Source organism: Pelodiscus sinensis, chromosome 30 (assembly GCF_049634645.1).
Source record: "Pelodiscus sinensis isolate JC-2024 chromosome 30, ASM4963464v1, whole genome shotgun sequence".
NCBI lineage: Eukaryota > Metazoa > Chordata > Testudines > Trionychidae > Pelodiscus > Pelodiscus sinensis.
Genome location: NC_134740.1, coordinates 1963966 through 1981757, shown reverse-complemented (window position 1 = coordinate 1981757; position 17792 = coordinate 1963966). Strand labels below are relative to the sequence as shown.

Sequence of the window (17792 nt, the reverse complement as noted above, 5' to 3'; positions counted from 1 at the left end):
CAGGGGGAGGGCAAGTCATGTGTCAGACGGATAGCTCAAAATCCCAAAAGCTGGATGGTTACTGCATGACTGAATCTCCGCACAGCTGGATGGACAATGCACTGCTGGCTGGAGAAGACCCTGCAGGGAGAGGACTCTCACGATCTAAGGCTGGACATAGATACATAGACAGACAGATAGATGGGATGGACTTGGGACTGGTAATCACTCACTTGGCTTTTCACATTTGAGTTCCCTTCACATATTTGTGCCCCGGGCACAGAGGGGGTTAAGACCGGGGCACTTGCGTCCCCACCTCCACACTGGGCTTGGAACCCCTGAGCCCAGCTGGGTCCAGCCATGACCCACCAGCCCAGTCTGACCGCATCCGAGCGGAGCCCGTCCATCCCCGGCGGGTACCGATGCTGCTCTGGATTTCACCGCTCGGGTTGCTCACTCGGTACCCGAATCACCTTTTTGGTACCATTTTTATTCACAACTGGGGATGTGGGAAGCAAGTGGTCAGCGCTGGGGACTGACCTGCAAACAGTTGAATGCAGAATTCCCAGAGTTCCCTTCCCAGAGCTGGGCTCCGTGCCTGGATGCTCAGGGCTTCGGTGCTACCTGAGCAGAGAGCCTTGGCTGAGGGAGGGGACCCAGCCATCCCTAGAAAAGCAGGTCTGAAATGTGGGCCAAGCCAAGACACAGAAGTGATGCAATTTCTGACTGTTCGGTGCTTTCTGGTGGGGCTCAGGACTGCAGATTCTTCATCGTCTTCTGGATCCAGGGCATGAAGGCGGAGACTCTTGTGTACATGGCGGGCGGAGTCCCAGTTTTGGAACCCCCGGAGACGATGCCCTGGGCTTTTTTCCCACACACGAGGGGGCCCCCGGAGTCACCCTGCGAAATGGAAAAAAATAGACAAAGAACAGTGACACTGCAGCTCCCCTTTCGTTTGTACAGCCCCGAGCGCAGAGGGACCAACTCCCTGAGGCTTGACCTCCACCTCAGCAGCCTGACACCAACCACCAGTTTTGCAAGGGAGCCTGCAGGCGGGGGTAGGGAGCGGGATTTACTTTGGAAGAACTGCTGCCTTCGTCTGGGTCCCCCACACACATCATGGTGGTGGCGTCGTAGTAGCGATAGGGCCCATCCTGGTTCCTTGGACAACCGGCATCCTCCATCACCGCCACGTCGGCCTCCCACAGCGTGTCTGACATCTGCTTCTTCTCTAGACTAGTCCGGCCCCAGCCAGCGACGCTGCACTTGGTCTTCGGACGCACTCGCTGCTTGGCCGGGGGCAGCTTGATGAAGTCCACATATTTATTGTGATGAGCTTCACCCTGCAGCTACACACAGCCAGGGACACAAGCACAAGGAAGAATACGAGGCTCACCAGGCCAATGAGGAAGAACCCACAGAAAATGCACAGCCATGAGTCCACTAGGGTTCAGTTGATGGGATGGGGGTGGTATGTGCAGCAGTGTGAGGTCACTGGGGGTGGAGAATGGGATGGGGTGGTACCTGCAGCAGTGTGAGGTCACTGGGGGATGGGATGGGATGGGGTGGTACCTACAGCAGTGTGAGGTCACTGGGGGTGGAGGATGGGAGGGGGGCGGTACCTGCAGCAGTGTGAGGTCACTGGGGGTGGGGGATGGGATGGGGCGGTACCTGCAGCAGTGGGAGGTCACTGGGGGTGGGGGATGGGATGGGGGCGGTACCTGCAGCAGTGTGAGGTCATTGGGGGTGGGGGATGGGATGGGGCGGTACCTGCAGCAGTGTGAGGTCACTGGGGGTGGGGGATGGGATGGGGCGGTACCTGCAGCAGTGTGAGGTCACTGGGGGTGGGGGATGGGATGGTGCAGTACCTGCAGTATCATGATGTCGTTATTTTTAGTTTTATCATCATACTGCGGGTGGGGGATCTGCCGTTGCACTTGGATCACTTGCTGGCTCGGTTCCCATTGGCTGATGTTATGGGCTCCCAGGACGACATTGATTTTTCTGTGAAAGCTGAGAGCAGCACGTGGGGCTTTAGGGTCCGGGGTCGGCTATGACTATTTCTGGCTCGTCAATTCTGACCTTTGGGGCTCTCAGGCCAGGTCTCAGATTCTTTCTGGTGTCTTTGAGCTCCCCCCCCCCCCAGCCAATTCCCCCCTCCCAGCTAGATCCATGCCCAGCCCCCAGCCTGGGGCTTTGACTCCTCCCTGCCCCAGAGTTTAGTCCCACTGATTTACCCAGCGCTGGGGCTGGGCTGTGGGTTGCAGAGGCCCCTAGAGACTCACCGACACCCCTTGAACAGGTCAGTCCCCTGGGCTCTGACCCTTCCCGGCCCCCCACGCCAGCACCAGGCATCTTTGTTCTCCATCTCCCACTAACCCCACCTGTCCCCACGTCCCAGCCCAGAGGCACTTACTCTCCCTGGCAGTGAGCGGCCGTCAGCACAATGTTTGGCTTCACCAGGAACCCAGCACACTTAGACCACTTCTGTCCATGTTGTATATACAAGTAGGCCATGTAGGGCCTGGAGTGGGGCTCGGCTTCCTGGCCCCCGATGATCTGTCCTGGGGGGGGGGATCAGATTCACACAAAGAAACCCCTCACCTCCCTGTGCATGGAGAGTGTTCGCACCCTGATGACTTCTCTTTCTCCATCAGCCCACAGCAGCTGGACTGTGCAAAGCCCGACCTCCCAAATGTCTGGGCCCATGGAAAATAATGGGTTTTACTAAAGGTGTATTGCTCAGAAAGCCTCGTCTGGCCCCTGCCCCATTGCCTGTGGCCAAAACCTTGTGTGCTGCTCTCATTGTGCAGATGGGGAAACCGAGGCCCACCCAGATGGTTTCTAATTCTGGATGCTCGACTCTTCTCACCACGGCATCAAAATCCCAACCTCGGGGAGTCAGCCCAACGTTCCCACTGGGAGGCGAGATCTGATCCCAAATCTCCTTTGTCCCAGCAAAGCACTTAACCTGCTCCCACGCAGAATGGGCCGGGGTTGGAGTCACAGGGTGGGGGGTCCCCAGGCCCTGCCCCCCATCTGCAGCCAGAGGTGAGTCTCCGCCGGCAGGTAGAAGAGAAGGTGTATTGGGTCACAGGGACACAGTGGAGCACAGGGTGGATGTTCACACAGGGACCAAGAACAGGCAGGACTATTCCTCTCGGGGAGAAGGGGGCTCAGGCCCTGAACCCCCCTTTCCGGCTCTAAGCCTCTTCTCTCGTCCTCACCCAGCCAAGACTGCCCCTTCCCCCAGGCTCTAGTCCCCAGGCTGGGGTCAGCCCCTTTCCCAGGCAGATGTTATCTCCTGTGCCCTCCGGTGTGAGGCTGAATCCACCTCTGCAGTGAGTCACCCCTCTTCTCCAGACAGTGCTGCCATGCCCAGGACAGAGGATCCACACACAACACACAAAGCAACACAACCTCTTCTATGTCACAGCAGGTTCCTCCCTACACTGGCGCCTGCCCGCCCGCCACACTGCCACAGACGGAGGCCACCCCGCTAGGCTTCGAGACCCCGAATTCTCCATGATTCCTGCCGACATCTCAGCCCCAGGCCTGTTGTCCCCCAGCTTGCTGGTCACGTTAGACCCAGCCAGACCTTTGCTGCCTCAAGCGCCTGCCTTTTGGGTTTTGTCCTGCCGTGGCCACTGAGGATTTCGAGCCCCCTGCTCTCAGAAACTCCCTCCCCATGGAGGGTCCTACAGACGGGGGCAAGTTCTCGCTTTGCCTCCAATCTCCTCAGGAGATCACTGGCCTGGGAGCTCTCCCAGCCAGACAAGGTCTCCTGGTCTTGGCTGTTTCTTTCCAATTTGCCACCATCCTGCCAGGCATGTGGACACCAGACCAGGCTGCAATGTCTACTTATGGTCCCACTGACACGGTGTCCAGAGATGGCCCCACCTTCCCTGGCTTATGTCCACTGATCTAGAGCCTCAGGAGCTCGTATCTGGTTGGCTTCCACCAGAACTTCCAAGTCCCAGAACAACGTGGCACCCAACCCCAACAATAACATTGGCTCGTCTCCTCCCTAGGAGCTGAACCCGCTGGTCTCCCAGGGATGGGAGGGGGAGGCCACATCTCCCCGGCACCGCCGACCATCTTGGCCTTAAGACCATCACCCTCCACCCCACTGCAAGCGAGTGTGAGCTCTGAGGAGAGCCTTGGAAGATCGAGGGAAGAACAGACCCGTCCCCCGTCGCCCTCAGTGATGGGCAAAGATCATGCTCTGCAGACCCACATGGTCACTGCTGGCTGCTGCACACACTTGAAACATGTCTGAGTAACACCCTGCTGTATAATCTTATCACTTTACCTGCTATTTTCTCGGGACACTAATGGGCAGCAAATTATGAGTTTTTGGGTGTACTTTTCGAGGCACACTTGGAATAAAATTTATCGTAATCCTGTATAAGTGGTGAATAAGGGGGTACAATCTGTCACAGGCCCTAAGGTAACACACACAGAACCGAGTCCCTGAGAACCTCTGTTCACTCCAAACTCCAGGTGCCCCACACCCAGCTGTACTCACCAGCCCAAGTCCCAGGGGGCAGGAGAACGGCCATGGGGAGCAGAAACAAGCAGTAAACCTGCATGTCTGCAGTCAGTGCAGAGACGGTGCCTCTGCCGCAGACCTGCAGAGTTTATAGGCTTAGCTCGGGGGAGGGATTCAAGGGGGCAGGAAACCTCAAGGTCACATGTACACTCTTCTAACTGCAGGGCTCAGGTGTCTGTTTCCAACCCCACGGGCTGGGGGGAAGGATAGAACATGAGTCAGCCCAGTAGCTGGGTCCGTGCACAGCCGGCCGGGTGATGCCCCATTGGATGGAGAAGACCCCGGTGGGGACGTGTCCAGCAGGGTCCGGGGTTACTCTGCGTGCAGGCTCCCAGCTGGGCACATCTAGGACTCGGACTCACCTGGCCATACCCTCACTGAGCTCCCTGCCCATGTATCTGTACTGGGGCTTGGAGGTGACAGGGACTGATCTCGGTTGGGAACGGGGCCCTCTGATCAGTCTTCGGGTGGGCCAGATGTGAGCCAGCTGGCACTGGGCAAAGCAGGTATCAGCGCTCATCACAGCAACTGCAGGGGGAGAGTTTCTGAGAAGCCCTGCAGGGAGGCTGTGACCATGTGACGGGGATGCGGCTGTTTCTGTGACATCCGGAACCTGAGAGCTGTGACCGTACAGAGGGAAATGACACAGCAGAGAGACACGTAGCCCCTGGGAGACCCGGCTTGCAGCTCCCCTGCATTTCACCACGCCCCGCTCTAACCGCTAGACCTCACTCCCTTCCCAGAGCTGGGGAGAGAGCCCCGGAGACCTGGCTCCCAGACAACTCAGGGCTGCCAGGAACACCCTCCGAACTGCTGCCCTCCTTGTACAGGGGACAGTTTGTGCCAAATGGTGATATACTCCCCTCCTTCCCAAGCCACTCCGGTCTCAGCCCCAAGAAAGTTACTGCACCCAAGGCCCAGCTGCCCTGGGGTTCCGCCCTGCCGGGTGGGGGTGGGGGGCTCCATTGGAAGCTGGGATTTCCTCCAGCTACGTGCTCCGTGTGCGACATGAGTGCGGGGGCTGGTTCAGGGAGAACATCTCTAACCTCATCTACAGCGTCTGTACCTGGAATTACCACCCAGGGGATCTCTCAACCCAGGGCCGGCCCGTTCCCGGAGGAGGGATTGATCTGTGCTCCCTGGCCAGCCAGGTATGGAAGCGGAGGTGGGTCCCTGACAGGCCCCGGACGCTGCTGTTAGCTTAGAACTGACAAACTCCTCACTTGAGACCAGGCTGCTCAGCTGGGTGCGAGTTTCCCTCACGCTGAGGCCAGCCTGATCAACCCCACTTCCCGGGCAGACCCTGAGGTGCCTGGAAGTCGCCCCTGTGCTCACCTCCCATGCTGGTACCCTGTGCTGAGCGGTGTGGGGACAGCTGCGTTTGGCTTTCTTACATGGGCCAGGTTGGCTCGGAACTGGGGACCCCCCCCCAGATTTCCAGCGTGACTGCACCATGTGCTACCAGATGCATTTTGTCTGCAACCTCTTCCAGCTATGCCTCAGTACAAGCCGGTTGTCAGAGCCTGGGGGAGGCCGTGACAGGGGCCAGGCCTGCAAACCACTGAGGCACGTTGACACCTGCCCGTGGGGAAGCCACTGGTGACACTTGCACCACAGGGGGGGGGGTGTTGCTGTTTGCATGCCAGGCCCAGCTGGGAATGTGGCTAACATGACTCAGCCCTGCAACGGGGGCTAGAAACACCCCCCAGCTCTTCTGCAGGCTGCTGGCCAAAGCCACCCACTTCCAGGCCAGGAGGGACCATGGGGACCTTCCAGCCTCATCCCCTGAGCTCCCCAAAACCAGATCCCGCTTCAATTTCTGCCTCTGCTGCGTCCCGAGATAGATGTTCCCACCCACATGGTCCCATTTCCACCTTAGCAGATTCCTCTCATTTGCAATGGGGCAGCCCCACAGCCGAGATCACCCTGTGATACCGGGCACTGCCCTCACCCACTAGCTGCCCTGCAAAAAGTGTCCAGTACAAACAAAGGGAGAGTCATCCTTCTCATTGTGAAGATGGGGAAACTGAGGCATGGGAAAACTGTTCCTAAACCTGCTTCAGGGCCGGACCTGTTCAGCTCCCATCAGGACTCCATGCAACTCCCCAATCCAGAGACACTCCCCCCTCCCAAGATCCAGAGGGAACCTGGGCTGAGCTGAAGAATGGTTCCAGATTTCTTGGGTCCCATCCCTGTGCCTTAGCCCCATGGCCACCCTTACCATGTGGGGATGCACAGGAGCATGTGGGGGCTGGATTACCCACCTCAAGCTGCCCTGAGATCCCCAGCCCCACCCCCTCCCTGTCACTGAAGGTGCCTCGTCCTTGGGGGGTTTCATATGAATGGAAGAGGAAGCATGAACACTCCAGCTCTTCCTCCAACCCACCTCTGCTAGGGGGCAGTCCTGGATGTCCCCACCCATCCGCCAGTGACCTTGGAGCCCATTGGATCACTCCCTACTGCAGAGACCTGCAGGGTACAGCTAGTGGGCAGGTGTCCAGCCCTGGCAAGGAGGGGAGATGGGTCTAGAAACGAATGGCGTTGTTCTGGAGGGGTCTAGAATGGATGGCTATGTATGGACATCCCTCTAGAACTGGTCCACGTGCTATCTGTAGCTATCAATGGATCTAGACAGGAATTGCTTCGTCGGCAGGAATCCTACATTGACCTAAGTGGACCCAGCAATGTCTTTGTGCATGTGCGTTGCTGAAGCGTGGACCTTGAAGAGTTCAGGAACGGCTCTCAATGGACGATTGTGGATCCAAAAATATTTTGCTCTTCTTTGTAACTAAGTTCTGGGCCCATGGTGGGGTTCCCCCCATGAGTATATTACTTTATGACTTTTCCATCTAGTCATTCTTCTAACAGGAATATTGTGGTGATAATAAAAGTTCTCTCTCTTTTCTTTTATTAACCTGGTGTTGGTTAATTGTTGTGTCCTGGTTTGTACTTTAGGGGGTGACGTTTCCCAAGTGATCTCTCTCCTGATTTTCTTAGCATTGGGTGGTGGCAGCAGGTTTTATCCCCAAAATCGTGGTTTTTTAAGATTTTGGGGGGAAGTTTTATACCAAAGCCTGGAAAATAAGGTTTTGGGGTACTTCTGCTGGCCCCCACGTCTGCATTTATTGTGCCAGAGTGGGGAAGGAGCCATGACAATGCTACACATATTTTCCAGAGCAATGACAATCAGCAAATTATGAGTTTTGAGATGAGCCTTCCTGTGCTGGGCTGGACTAGCCCCCAATACCCCTTACTGGAGGATAGCGGCCTTGCCACACCCCATCCCAGCAGTAGGAGCGGAGAAGAGGTCCTCCAGGCAGTATAGAGTGGCTGTCTCTGCGGCAGCCAATCAGGACCCAGCGGAGGGGTATAAAAGAGTTTGGGAGGCGGAGCCTGGCAGTTCCTTTCTCTACCCTGACTGGGAGATCAGCACTATGGACAGCTCCCGGTGTGAGCCGAGCCTAGATCTGGGTAAGGTCCAGAGCCAGTGGCCAAAGACCAGCCACTAGCACCATGGACAGAGCTAGTCAGCCCTGGCTTTCAGGACTTTGAAGGCAACCCGAGGACCAGGCAAGGACCTTGCACGGCGTCACTTGACCACAGGGGGGCGCTCACCATCAGGTGGACCCATTACACTTCCCAAGGCAGGTTTTTGCATGAAATGTATCATAGTCCTGTTCTAGGGGTGGCTACAGATAGTCACAGGCCCCTGGATAACACCCACTGAGTCCCCATTACTGAGACTCCCCTATTCACCCCAAAGCCCCAGAAGCTCTATGCCAAACGCCGAAGCTATAGTTGTGAGCCTGAGACCAAGGGGCAAGTGGAAGACCATGAAGAGGAGAGACGTATCTGCACCTGCATGTTCAAACTCAGTGCAAAGACGGTGCATCTGCATGTGGAGGAGAGAGAGAGGAAACGTCAGGATCGCCCATATACTCCTCCAAATACAGGACACAGGCATCTGTGTTTCCTACAACAGCCAGCAACCCAGGCTCAGGGGGTGGGCAGGTCGTGTGTCAGACGGATAGTTCAAAATCCCGAAAGCTGGACGGTTACTGTAGAACTGAGTCTCCGCACAGCTGGATGGACAATGCACCACTGGTTGGAGAAGACCTAGCTAGGGACATGTCTATCAAGATCTAAGGCTGCTTTGAGTGACATAGATAGATAGATAGATAGATAGATAGATAGATAGATAGATAGATAGATAGATAGAGGGGGTGTGTGGGGATAGATAGATAGATAGATAGATAGATAGATAGATAGATAGATAGATAGATAGATAGATAGATAGATAGATAGATAGATAGATAGAGGGGGTGTGTGGGGATAGATAGATAGATAGATAGATAGATAGATAGATAGATAGATAGATAGATAGATAGATAGATAGATAGAGGGGGTGTGTGGGGATAGATAGATAGATAGATAGATAGATAGATAGATAGATAGATAGATAGATAGATAGATAGATAGATAGATAGATAGATAGATAGAGGGGGTGTGTGGGGATAGATAGATAGATAGATAGATAGATAGATAGATAGATAGATAGATAGATAGATAGATAGATAGATAGAGGGGGTGTGTGGGGATAGATAGATAGATAGATAGATAGATAGATAGATAGATAGATAGATAGATAGATAGATAGATAGATAGATAGATAGATAGATAGAACGAATTAGGGACTGGTAATTGCTCACTTTGCTTTTCACATTTGAGTTCCCTTCACATATTTGCTCCCAGCACAAAGGAGGTAACTAGCCAGGGTACAATGGGGGGCAGGGATTCCTTGCACCCCAATCTCCGCATTGGCCTGAGCCCAGCTGGGTCCAGCCATGACCCACCAGCCCAGCCTGACCCCGTCCGAGTGGAGCCCCACCGGCCCCGGCAGGTACCGACCCTGCTCTGGATTTCGCCGCTCGAGTTGTTCCCTCAGTACCCCAGTCATCTTTTTTGTAACATTTTTATTCACTGCTGGGGACGGGCCATGTGGCAGCGCAGGCGAGGAGGGACGCGGGTGATATGGGGAGGTGGGACAGAAGGTTTAACCCAAGGGATTGGTCTGCAATCTCTCAGCGTCGCTGTCGCTCAGGTCCCTGCCAGCTGGCCTGGCTTGCGCTGGGCACAGGGGTGGGTGGAACGGGCCCTGCCCTTGGGAACTAACCATGGGAACAACCCAACGAGCACAGGGCAGGAGGTGAGATTAAAGTGGCCCAACAGGGCAGGAATGGCGAGCATCTGCCAGAAACATCACTTAGTCGGCTGACATGGGAGACAGCCCCACACCGCCGGGTCTGGTGGGCTCGTGTCCAGTACCCCCGGGAACATGATCCAGCAGTTTCCCTAGCAATGAGGCAGCCAAAGGGTTGGGATTTCCCAACGGGAGCTGGGAGCTGTTAACTCCCCTAGGCTCTGTACCTTGACACTCCTGGGTCAGGGCAGGGGTGGGCAATAATTTTTGACTGGACGCCACTTCAGAAATTTTTGAAGTGGTCCTGGGTGGTGCCAGAAAAGGTGGGACTTCAGGGGGAAGGGGAGGAGCCAGGACACATCTATGATTCCCTGCCCACAGACCCTGATTGGTCTGGGGGTGGGGAGGGTCTTTGTCCCCCGCCCTCCCCAGAGAGAACCACCAGCTGTTCTGAAGAGCTCATGGGTCCCTCTAGGTGCCTGTGCCTCTGGGGTGGGAGGAGACTTTGTGCTCTCCCCACCTGCTGCTCCCAGGTCAATCCCGGCTTGGGAGGGGAGGCAGGGAGCCGGCAAGGTCTCCTCCTGCCCTGCCCCCATCCTGCAGAGGCCATGTCACCCTCCTGCAAAGCCGCCCTCAACCCGGACCTCTCCAAAGCACAAGAAGCAGCGAAGCTCCAGCCTGGGAAGGGATTCACAGCCGGGCTCCAGCCTGCAGCCTCCTCATTGTCATGTTTATCCACGGGACGAACGCGGAGATTTTCGTGTAGACCCCAGGAGCTTTGGTCGGCCCCCAGGAGACGATGCCCTGGGCTGTCCCTCCGCACACCAGGGGGCCCCCGGAGTCGCCCTGCAAAACGGAACAAGCCACAGATGGAAAACGGCTCATTTCCTGCTTTGCCCGAGGCAGTGACACCTCCGACAACTCCCCCGGTCTCTGCTTGGGCCCTTCCATGCCTCAGCAGAACTCAGGCCCCCTCCCAATGTCCTGTCCTGCTGGTTTCTGCCTCCCCCTGAGATTTGCCAGTTAACAGCACCTGGCACAGCAGGGCCTGATGGCTACTGGCCACTTCGGTTGGGAACTCCAACAGCCTCATCAATCAAAGCCACTTATCCAGGGGGGTTGAGGCCAGGAGGGGAGGTACCTTTGCAGAGTCGTAAAACTGGGCTGGGTCCCCCACACACATCATGGTGGAGGGGTCGTAGCCACGATACAGCCAGTCGGGGTTCCTCGGACATGCGGTGTCCGGCATCACCACTACGTCCACTTCCCGGAGCGTGTCTGGTGACAGCACATCATCTGGCCTAAGACTGCCCCAGCCAGCGACAGTGCACAGGGTCCCTGGCTTCACTTCCTCATTAGCACGGGGCAGGTTGATGGTACCCACAGGGCGGTTCAGCTCCGCATCCATCTGCAGCTGAGAGACAGGAACGATGAAATTCAGTCTGAGGCCCACACTTATTATTGAAATAACAAACCCTCTAACCATGGGAGGGGGGCGGTACCTGCAGCAGTGCGAGGTCACTGGGGGTGGGGGATGAGAAGGGGGTGGTACCTGCAGCAGTGTGAGGTCACTGGGGTGGCGGATGGGATGGGGGCGGTACCTGCAGCAGTGTGAGGTCACTGGGGGTGGGGGATGGGATGGGGGTGGTACCTGCAGCAGCGTGAGGTCACTGGGGGTGGGGGATGGGATGGGGGCAGTACCTGCAGCAGTGTGAGGTCACTGGGGGTGGAGGATGGGAAGGGGGTGGTACCTGCAGCAGTGTGAGGTCACTGGGGGTGGGGGATGGGATGGGGGCGGTACCTGCAGCAGCGTGAGGTCACTGGGGATGGGGGATGGGATGGGGGCAGTACCTGCAGCAGTGTGAGGTCACTGGGGGTGGGGGATGGGATGGGGGTGGTACCTGCAGCAGCGTGAGGTCACTGGGGGTGGGGGATGGGATAGGGGCAGTACCTGCAGCAGTGTGAGGTCACTGGGGGTGGAGGATGGGAAGGGGGTGGTACCTGCAGCAGCATGAGGTCACTGGGGATGGGGGATGGGATGGGGGCAGTACCTGCAGCAGTGTGAGGTCACTGGGGGTGGAGGATGGGAAGGGGGTGGTACCTGCAGCAGTGTGAGGTCACTGGGGGTGGGGGATGGGATGGGGGCAGTACCTGCAGCAGTGTGAGGTCACTGGGGGTGGGGGATGGGATGGGGGTGGTACCTGCAGCAGCGTGAGGTCACTGGGGGTGGGGGATGGGATGGGGGTGGTACCTGCAGCAGCATGAGGTCACTGGGGGTGGGGGATGGGATGGGGGTGGTACCTGCAGCAGTGTGAGGTCACTGGGGGTGGGGGATGGGATGGGGGCGGTACCTGCAGCAGTGTGAGGTCACTGGGGGTGGGGGATGGGATGGGGTGGTACCTGCAGCAGTGTGAGGTCACTGGGGGTGGAGGATGGGAAGGGGGTGGTACCTGCAGCAGTGTGAGGTCACTGGGGGTGGAGGATGGGAAGGGGGTGGTACCTGCAGCAGTGTGAGGTCACTGGGGGTGGGGGATGGGATGGGGGCGGTACCTGCAGTAGTGTGAGGTCACTGGGGGTGGGGGATGGGATGGGGGTGGTACCTGCAGCAGTGTGAGGTCACTGGGGGTGGGGGATGGGATGGGGTGGTACCTGCAGCAGTGTGAGGTCAGTGGGGGTGGGGGATGGGATGGGGCGGTACCTGCAGCAGTGTGAGGTCACTGGGGGTGGGGGAGGGGATGGGGGTGGTACCTGCAGTAGTGTGAGGTCACTGGGGGTGGGGGATGGGAAGGGGGTGGTACCTGCAGCAGTGTGAGGTCACTGGGGGTGGGGGATGGGATGGGGGCGGTACCTGCAGCAGTGTGAGGTCACTGGGGGCGGGGCAGTGGGATGGGGGTGGTACCTGCAGCAGCATGATGTCATTGTTTATAGTTTCCCTGTCGTACTGCGGGTGGGGGATCTGCCGTCGCACTCGGATCACTTGCTGGCTCGGTTCCTGTTGGCTGATGTTGTGGGCTCCCAGGGTGACACTGATCCTGCTGTAAAAGCCGAGAGCAGCACATGGGCGTTAGGGGAGGGGCCAGATTCGTCTTTTTCTGACTCATCAATTCTGCTCTTGCAGGGACGGGGCAACTCAGGGCTCTCATTCCAAGTGTCAGATTCCTTCCCTCCCATTTGCACTTGGGTCTCTCCTCCCCCCCTACAGCTCAATCTCGGCCAGAGCCTCCATCCCCTTTGTGTTGGGTGTCCACTCCCCCATAGGCAACTCCTCCTTCTCAGGTTGAGCTGGACAGGGGTCCACGTCCAGCCCCCCAGCCCAGCACCCTGCAGAGCTGCCCTGGGGCTGTGAGCCCTCCCTGGCCCACACTGGGCAAGGGGCCAGACCCCAGCTGGGCTCTCTGCCCGCAGCCCCATTGATTTACCCTGCGCTGGGGCTGGGCCGTGGGTTGCAGACACTTGCCGACACCCCCTGAGCAGATTAGACCCCTAGGCTGTGCCTTCCCACCCGCCCCCCAGCCTGACCAGCCCCTGCCCCTTCACTGTCCCCCATCGCAGCACCAGAACTCCCAGTTCTCCCACTCACCCCGCCTACCCCCACGTGCCCCCACATCCCAGCCCAGACACACTTACTCTCCCTGGCAGTGAGCAGCCGTCAGCACAAAGTTCTCCGCCACCAGGAACCCACCACAGTTAAACGTCTCGGTTCCACGTTGTATTTTCAGAAAGGCCATGTAGGGTCTGGAGTGGGGCCAGGTTTCCCATCCCCCAATGATCTCACCTGGGGGGAGATCAGGTCCATACTATGGGCCCCATCACCTCCCTGGTGGCTCCCTTGAATGCTCTCGCTGGGGGATCCATGTGTCTGGATCCCTGCTCCCTGCTCAGCTCTGACTCACATCCCAGCTCCCCATGGGGCTGGTGGGAAAATCTCCTACTCTGACCTGGCTGGGTGGGGAATCGGATCCAACCACCCCAAGAGTGGGGCACTAATCGCTTTGCCTCGAGTTCACAACTCTGTGGGCCAAAGCCCCCCCAGGCTGGTCCAGCCCGTCCCCAGCAGGGCACGGACGGGGCTTCTGTGGCTGCTGCTTCTCCACCCACCCACAGGGAGCAGGCTGGGCTGCTCCTCGCCTGACTCACCGAAATACCAGTGCCAGGGGACATGGTTTTACTGAATCCTACCCCAGGGAGCCCTTTCTGCCCTCCAGCTTGGTTGGGGGTTTTTTTTTTCTTGTGCAACCTGACCCTTTCCCTCCTGTGCTGGGAAATTTCCAGGGGACAATTTTCAGGTTTTGGTAGATGAGAAAAAAAATAGTTTGGGGGCAGACAATATCAAGTGCAAAAAGAAAAATAAACATGTTCTGGGATCTACTCAGGGCGGGCGGACAGGAGTGTTGGAAAATCCTAAGGGGTTTGGGCACCCATTTCGCATCAACAACCCATGGAACTAAGAGTCCCAGGTACAGGTATAATTTTCCCTGGGCTGAGCTGGGAAAGGATCCCAAGTTTCTTAGGGTATATCTACACTACAGAGTTAATTCGAAATAACAGTAGTTACTTCGAATTAACTTTAATAGCGTCTACACAGGCAAACCGCTATTTCGAAATAAATTCGCAATAGTGGAGCCCTTACTTCGAATTTGGGAAACCTCATTCTACAAGCAGTAACACCAAATTGGAAATAGCTATTTCGAATGAAGTGCTGTGTAGACACTTCATTCGAAATAGGGGGCCTCCAGCCCTTCCCAGGGAGCCCTGGTGGCCACTCTGGGCACAACCAGGAAAACTTACTCTCCTCTCCCCCAGCCCCGGAGCCATTAAAGGGGTAGACCCTGGCCACAGTGCCTGTGCCAGCTCCAAGCCTGTCAGCCCAGAGCCAGCAGTGGCCACCGAGACCCCTGACCCAGTGGCCCCAAAACATGAGCCAGCAGGCCACTGGCAGCCAGCCCTCCACCGCTCCCCAGGAGCAGTCTGCCAGCTCCCAGGAGCCTGCCAGGGGCTGGAGAAGGCGGGCGCCTTCCTGGTCCAGGGTGGAGATCATGGACCTTATTCAGGTTTGGGGGGGATGCCCCCAACGTCCATGATCTCTGCACTAGATGGAGGAATGTGGCCGTCTATGGCAGGATAGCTGCCAGCCTGTCCACCAAGGGCCACATGCGAACCCAGGAGCAGGTCTGCATGAAACTCAGGTTGGTCCGGAAAGACCCCCAATCCTGAGCCCTGAGCTTCCCCTCCCCCTTCTTCCCCTGGCTTCCTCCTTCCAGCTTCCTCCTCTCAGGTTTCCCCCTCCCCTCTCCCACCCTCTCTCTTCCCCTCTCCCACCCTCTCTCTTCCCCTCTCCCACCTCCTTTTCCCAGTCTCCCCAGAGGTTCATCCCCCCCCCCCCCCGTTGTGTTCAATAAACCCAGTTTCTATTTCTGAACATACGTGTCTTTTATTTGACAACAGGAAGGGGGGCTAGGGAGGGGTAAGTAAAAGGACATGAGGGAGGAATGGGGCACGAGCCCCCAGTGGGGAGGACCGGGGAGGCTCTGAGGGCTCCTTGGGGTGGACGCTCTCCCTCAAGGCCTGTTACATCCTGACAGCCTCCCAATGGACCCCCCCGGCTGGCAGCCTGCAGCAAGTGCAGCCGGGCTGATGGCAACGACCCCACGAGATGCACGTGCCATGGGGCAGCTCTGGCTCCATGTGGCCCAGTGCTGTGGTGTCCCGAGTGCGGGCACTCAGGGCACTCCAAGCCAGGACTGCTTTGCTGTCCCTCATCGAGGTAGACAAGCAAGCGGGGAACCCTGAGAACTGTCTCTCCGGGCTGGGGGGGTCGGGTCCCTTTAAGCACAGAGCTCAGTTAGCCTCAGGCAGCAGCCCCACACACTAAGTCCTAACCTGATGCCCTGCCGGCACTGGCTCCGGCCAGCCTTAACTTTGGATCAGGGTCCACTCAGTGCTATTTTGAAATAGTTTGTGTGTCTAGATGTGTTATTTTGAATTAGCTCATTTCAAATTAACTATTTTGAATTAAGTTCATTCTAAATAGCACTGTTGTGTAGACCTACCCTTAGATAAAAGCCCTTCACCTTCGCTCCCTGCTCTTGCAGCCCCTCTGCACCACCTGCTCTTTGTATCTCCCCATCCACCCTGCCAGTGGCTCGTAGCGTCTCCCAGTAGTGGACATAGCTTGGCAGTGGCATCCAACAGAAGCCCTCTGGGGGCTGATCCACCCACCCCATAGGCTGAGAGCCCCAGCGGTACTCAGGAGATGGCGCATGGTTTCCAATAGCCCCTGAGACCCAGGCAGGTTGGGGAAGACCCTCAGTCAACCCACAGCCCCCTCCCCCGCATGGGGCCCTCTCTGCATACCCCAAGCGGCCTTCCCCCACTCACCAGCCCAGCCCCCAGGGAGCAGGAAGAAGGCCCAGAGAAGCAGTCCAACCACCAAGCGCTGCATCATCAGAGCCATCCCAGTCTCAGCACGGAGCTGCTCGCTCGGGCCTGAGGCTTATATGGACCAGGCAGGGCAGAGCGGGGGCAGGGCCAACCAATCAGAGGGCCCCCACGTACACTCCTGCCAGGGAACACCCACTGGAGACAAGCCAAGGCAATTCTCAGGTCACAGCTGCACCCACCTAGTGGGGAGGTTTCCTCTGCTCTGGTTCTCAAGCAATGTGACCTGGTGCCATGGTCAACGGGGACCCTGCCTGTCCATCTGCCCCTAGAATGTGGGTAACATCTTCACCACCTCAATTACTTGCTGGAATGGGGAGACATCCAGTGTTTTCCTACCAGGGCAGAGAGAGCAAACTTTGGACCTTCTGTACCACCCCTGACTTCCCACCTGTAGGGCGCTCCCAGCCCTCCCCCCCACATGAACATCTTTCCCACAGCTTCAGCTCCCCCAGCTCTCGGAGGCATGGGGTGTTTTTCCTCCAGGGCAGAGGGACCATATCAGACCCTTTTGTACGGCCCCTGACTTCCCACATGAGGGTGGGTTCCAGACCCCCTCCCACATGAACATCTTTCCAACAGCTTCAGCTCCCCCAGCAGTGGGGTAGCGTGCTAACCATGCCGCCAGCCCTGAAGCTCTGAGCTGTGCAGCCACAGCTCCAGATACCATGGGCGGTAGGCTCAGGGGGCAGGGAGTAGAGAGGGCTGGTATAAACCCCTTGAGCCTGCCACCACAGCCTATGGATCCTTTTCCCCGACCTACATCACCTCCCTTTAAGAGCCTTTCCCCCAATTGCACCCCATACTCATCTCCTCTTCCACCATGGTAACATCTCTGTTCAGGTCCACCATTTTGTCCCAGTATCCAGACACAACCCAAATGATTTGCCCATTCCTGCCCGAGGGCATCTCTGTGCTGCTGTCCCTGCTCCAAGCCCCTGTTTCTACCCTTTTCCATCCTGTTTACAAGGGCTGTGCACAGCAGTGATCAATATCAGTGCTGGGTGAGAAACCACACCCTGTCCCCCGAGTGAGATAGAGACGGGTGTCTCTGATCTCCCTGATACCAGCCTCCTACCTCTGACCTGTGTACGTGACACCCAGAGCATCTCTGTTCCTGCCCCCTGATGGCCAGTGACAGACACGTCTGTTGCTGCAGTCAGTTTGTCAGCCCTCAACGGGGTTGATTGGGTCCCTGGCCGTTGGGAGAGGTGTCATCTTCCGACAGGGAATGGATCACACAGAGCTAGGAGCATCCCTGGTCCAGCCATGGCTGCGTGGAACGTCCCAACCAATCCCTCTGCTGCCTTTGCGTCAGGTCAGCGACCCCTACTGGAGCAACCAGAAATGTCCAAGTGGCGGGTGGGCCCAGAACTGAAAGAGTGGGTCGAAATACAACTGAGGGACTCTAGATGTGTCTAGCATGGATGCTCAGGGTTTTGTATAGACCCAGGTAGCCCTGGATCGATCGCAACTTGACCATCCTCCACTGGAATGAATCGGGTAAGAACAGAAATGGAGCTGGCTGGGTGTTCATGCATCTACATTGACCTTGAAAAGCTACAGAGAATGTACCTCTAGATCCGTGGTCACCAACTAGTAGATCGCGATCTACCAGTAGAT

The 17792-nt window shown here is 57.3% G+C and overlaps 1 protein-coding gene across 1 annotated transcript; it reads right to left on the bottom strand.

Moving 5' to 3' along the window:
* Positions 1–471: 471 nt before the first annotated feature.
* Positions 472–2602, bottom strand: LOC106732481 (granzyme B-like). Its single transcript, XM_075912074.1, has 4 exons — positions 2396–2602; positions 1848–1992; positions 1056–1328; positions 472–879 (listed from the first exon to the last, which is right to left on the bottom strand). The coding sequence occupies exons 1-4, from the start codon at positions 2494–2496 to the stop codon at positions 730–732; spliced, it is 669 nt and encodes a 222-aa protein (XP_075768189.1). The 5' UTR covers positions 2497–2602; the 3' UTR covers positions 472–729.
* Positions 2603–17792: the final 15190 nt, after the last annotated feature.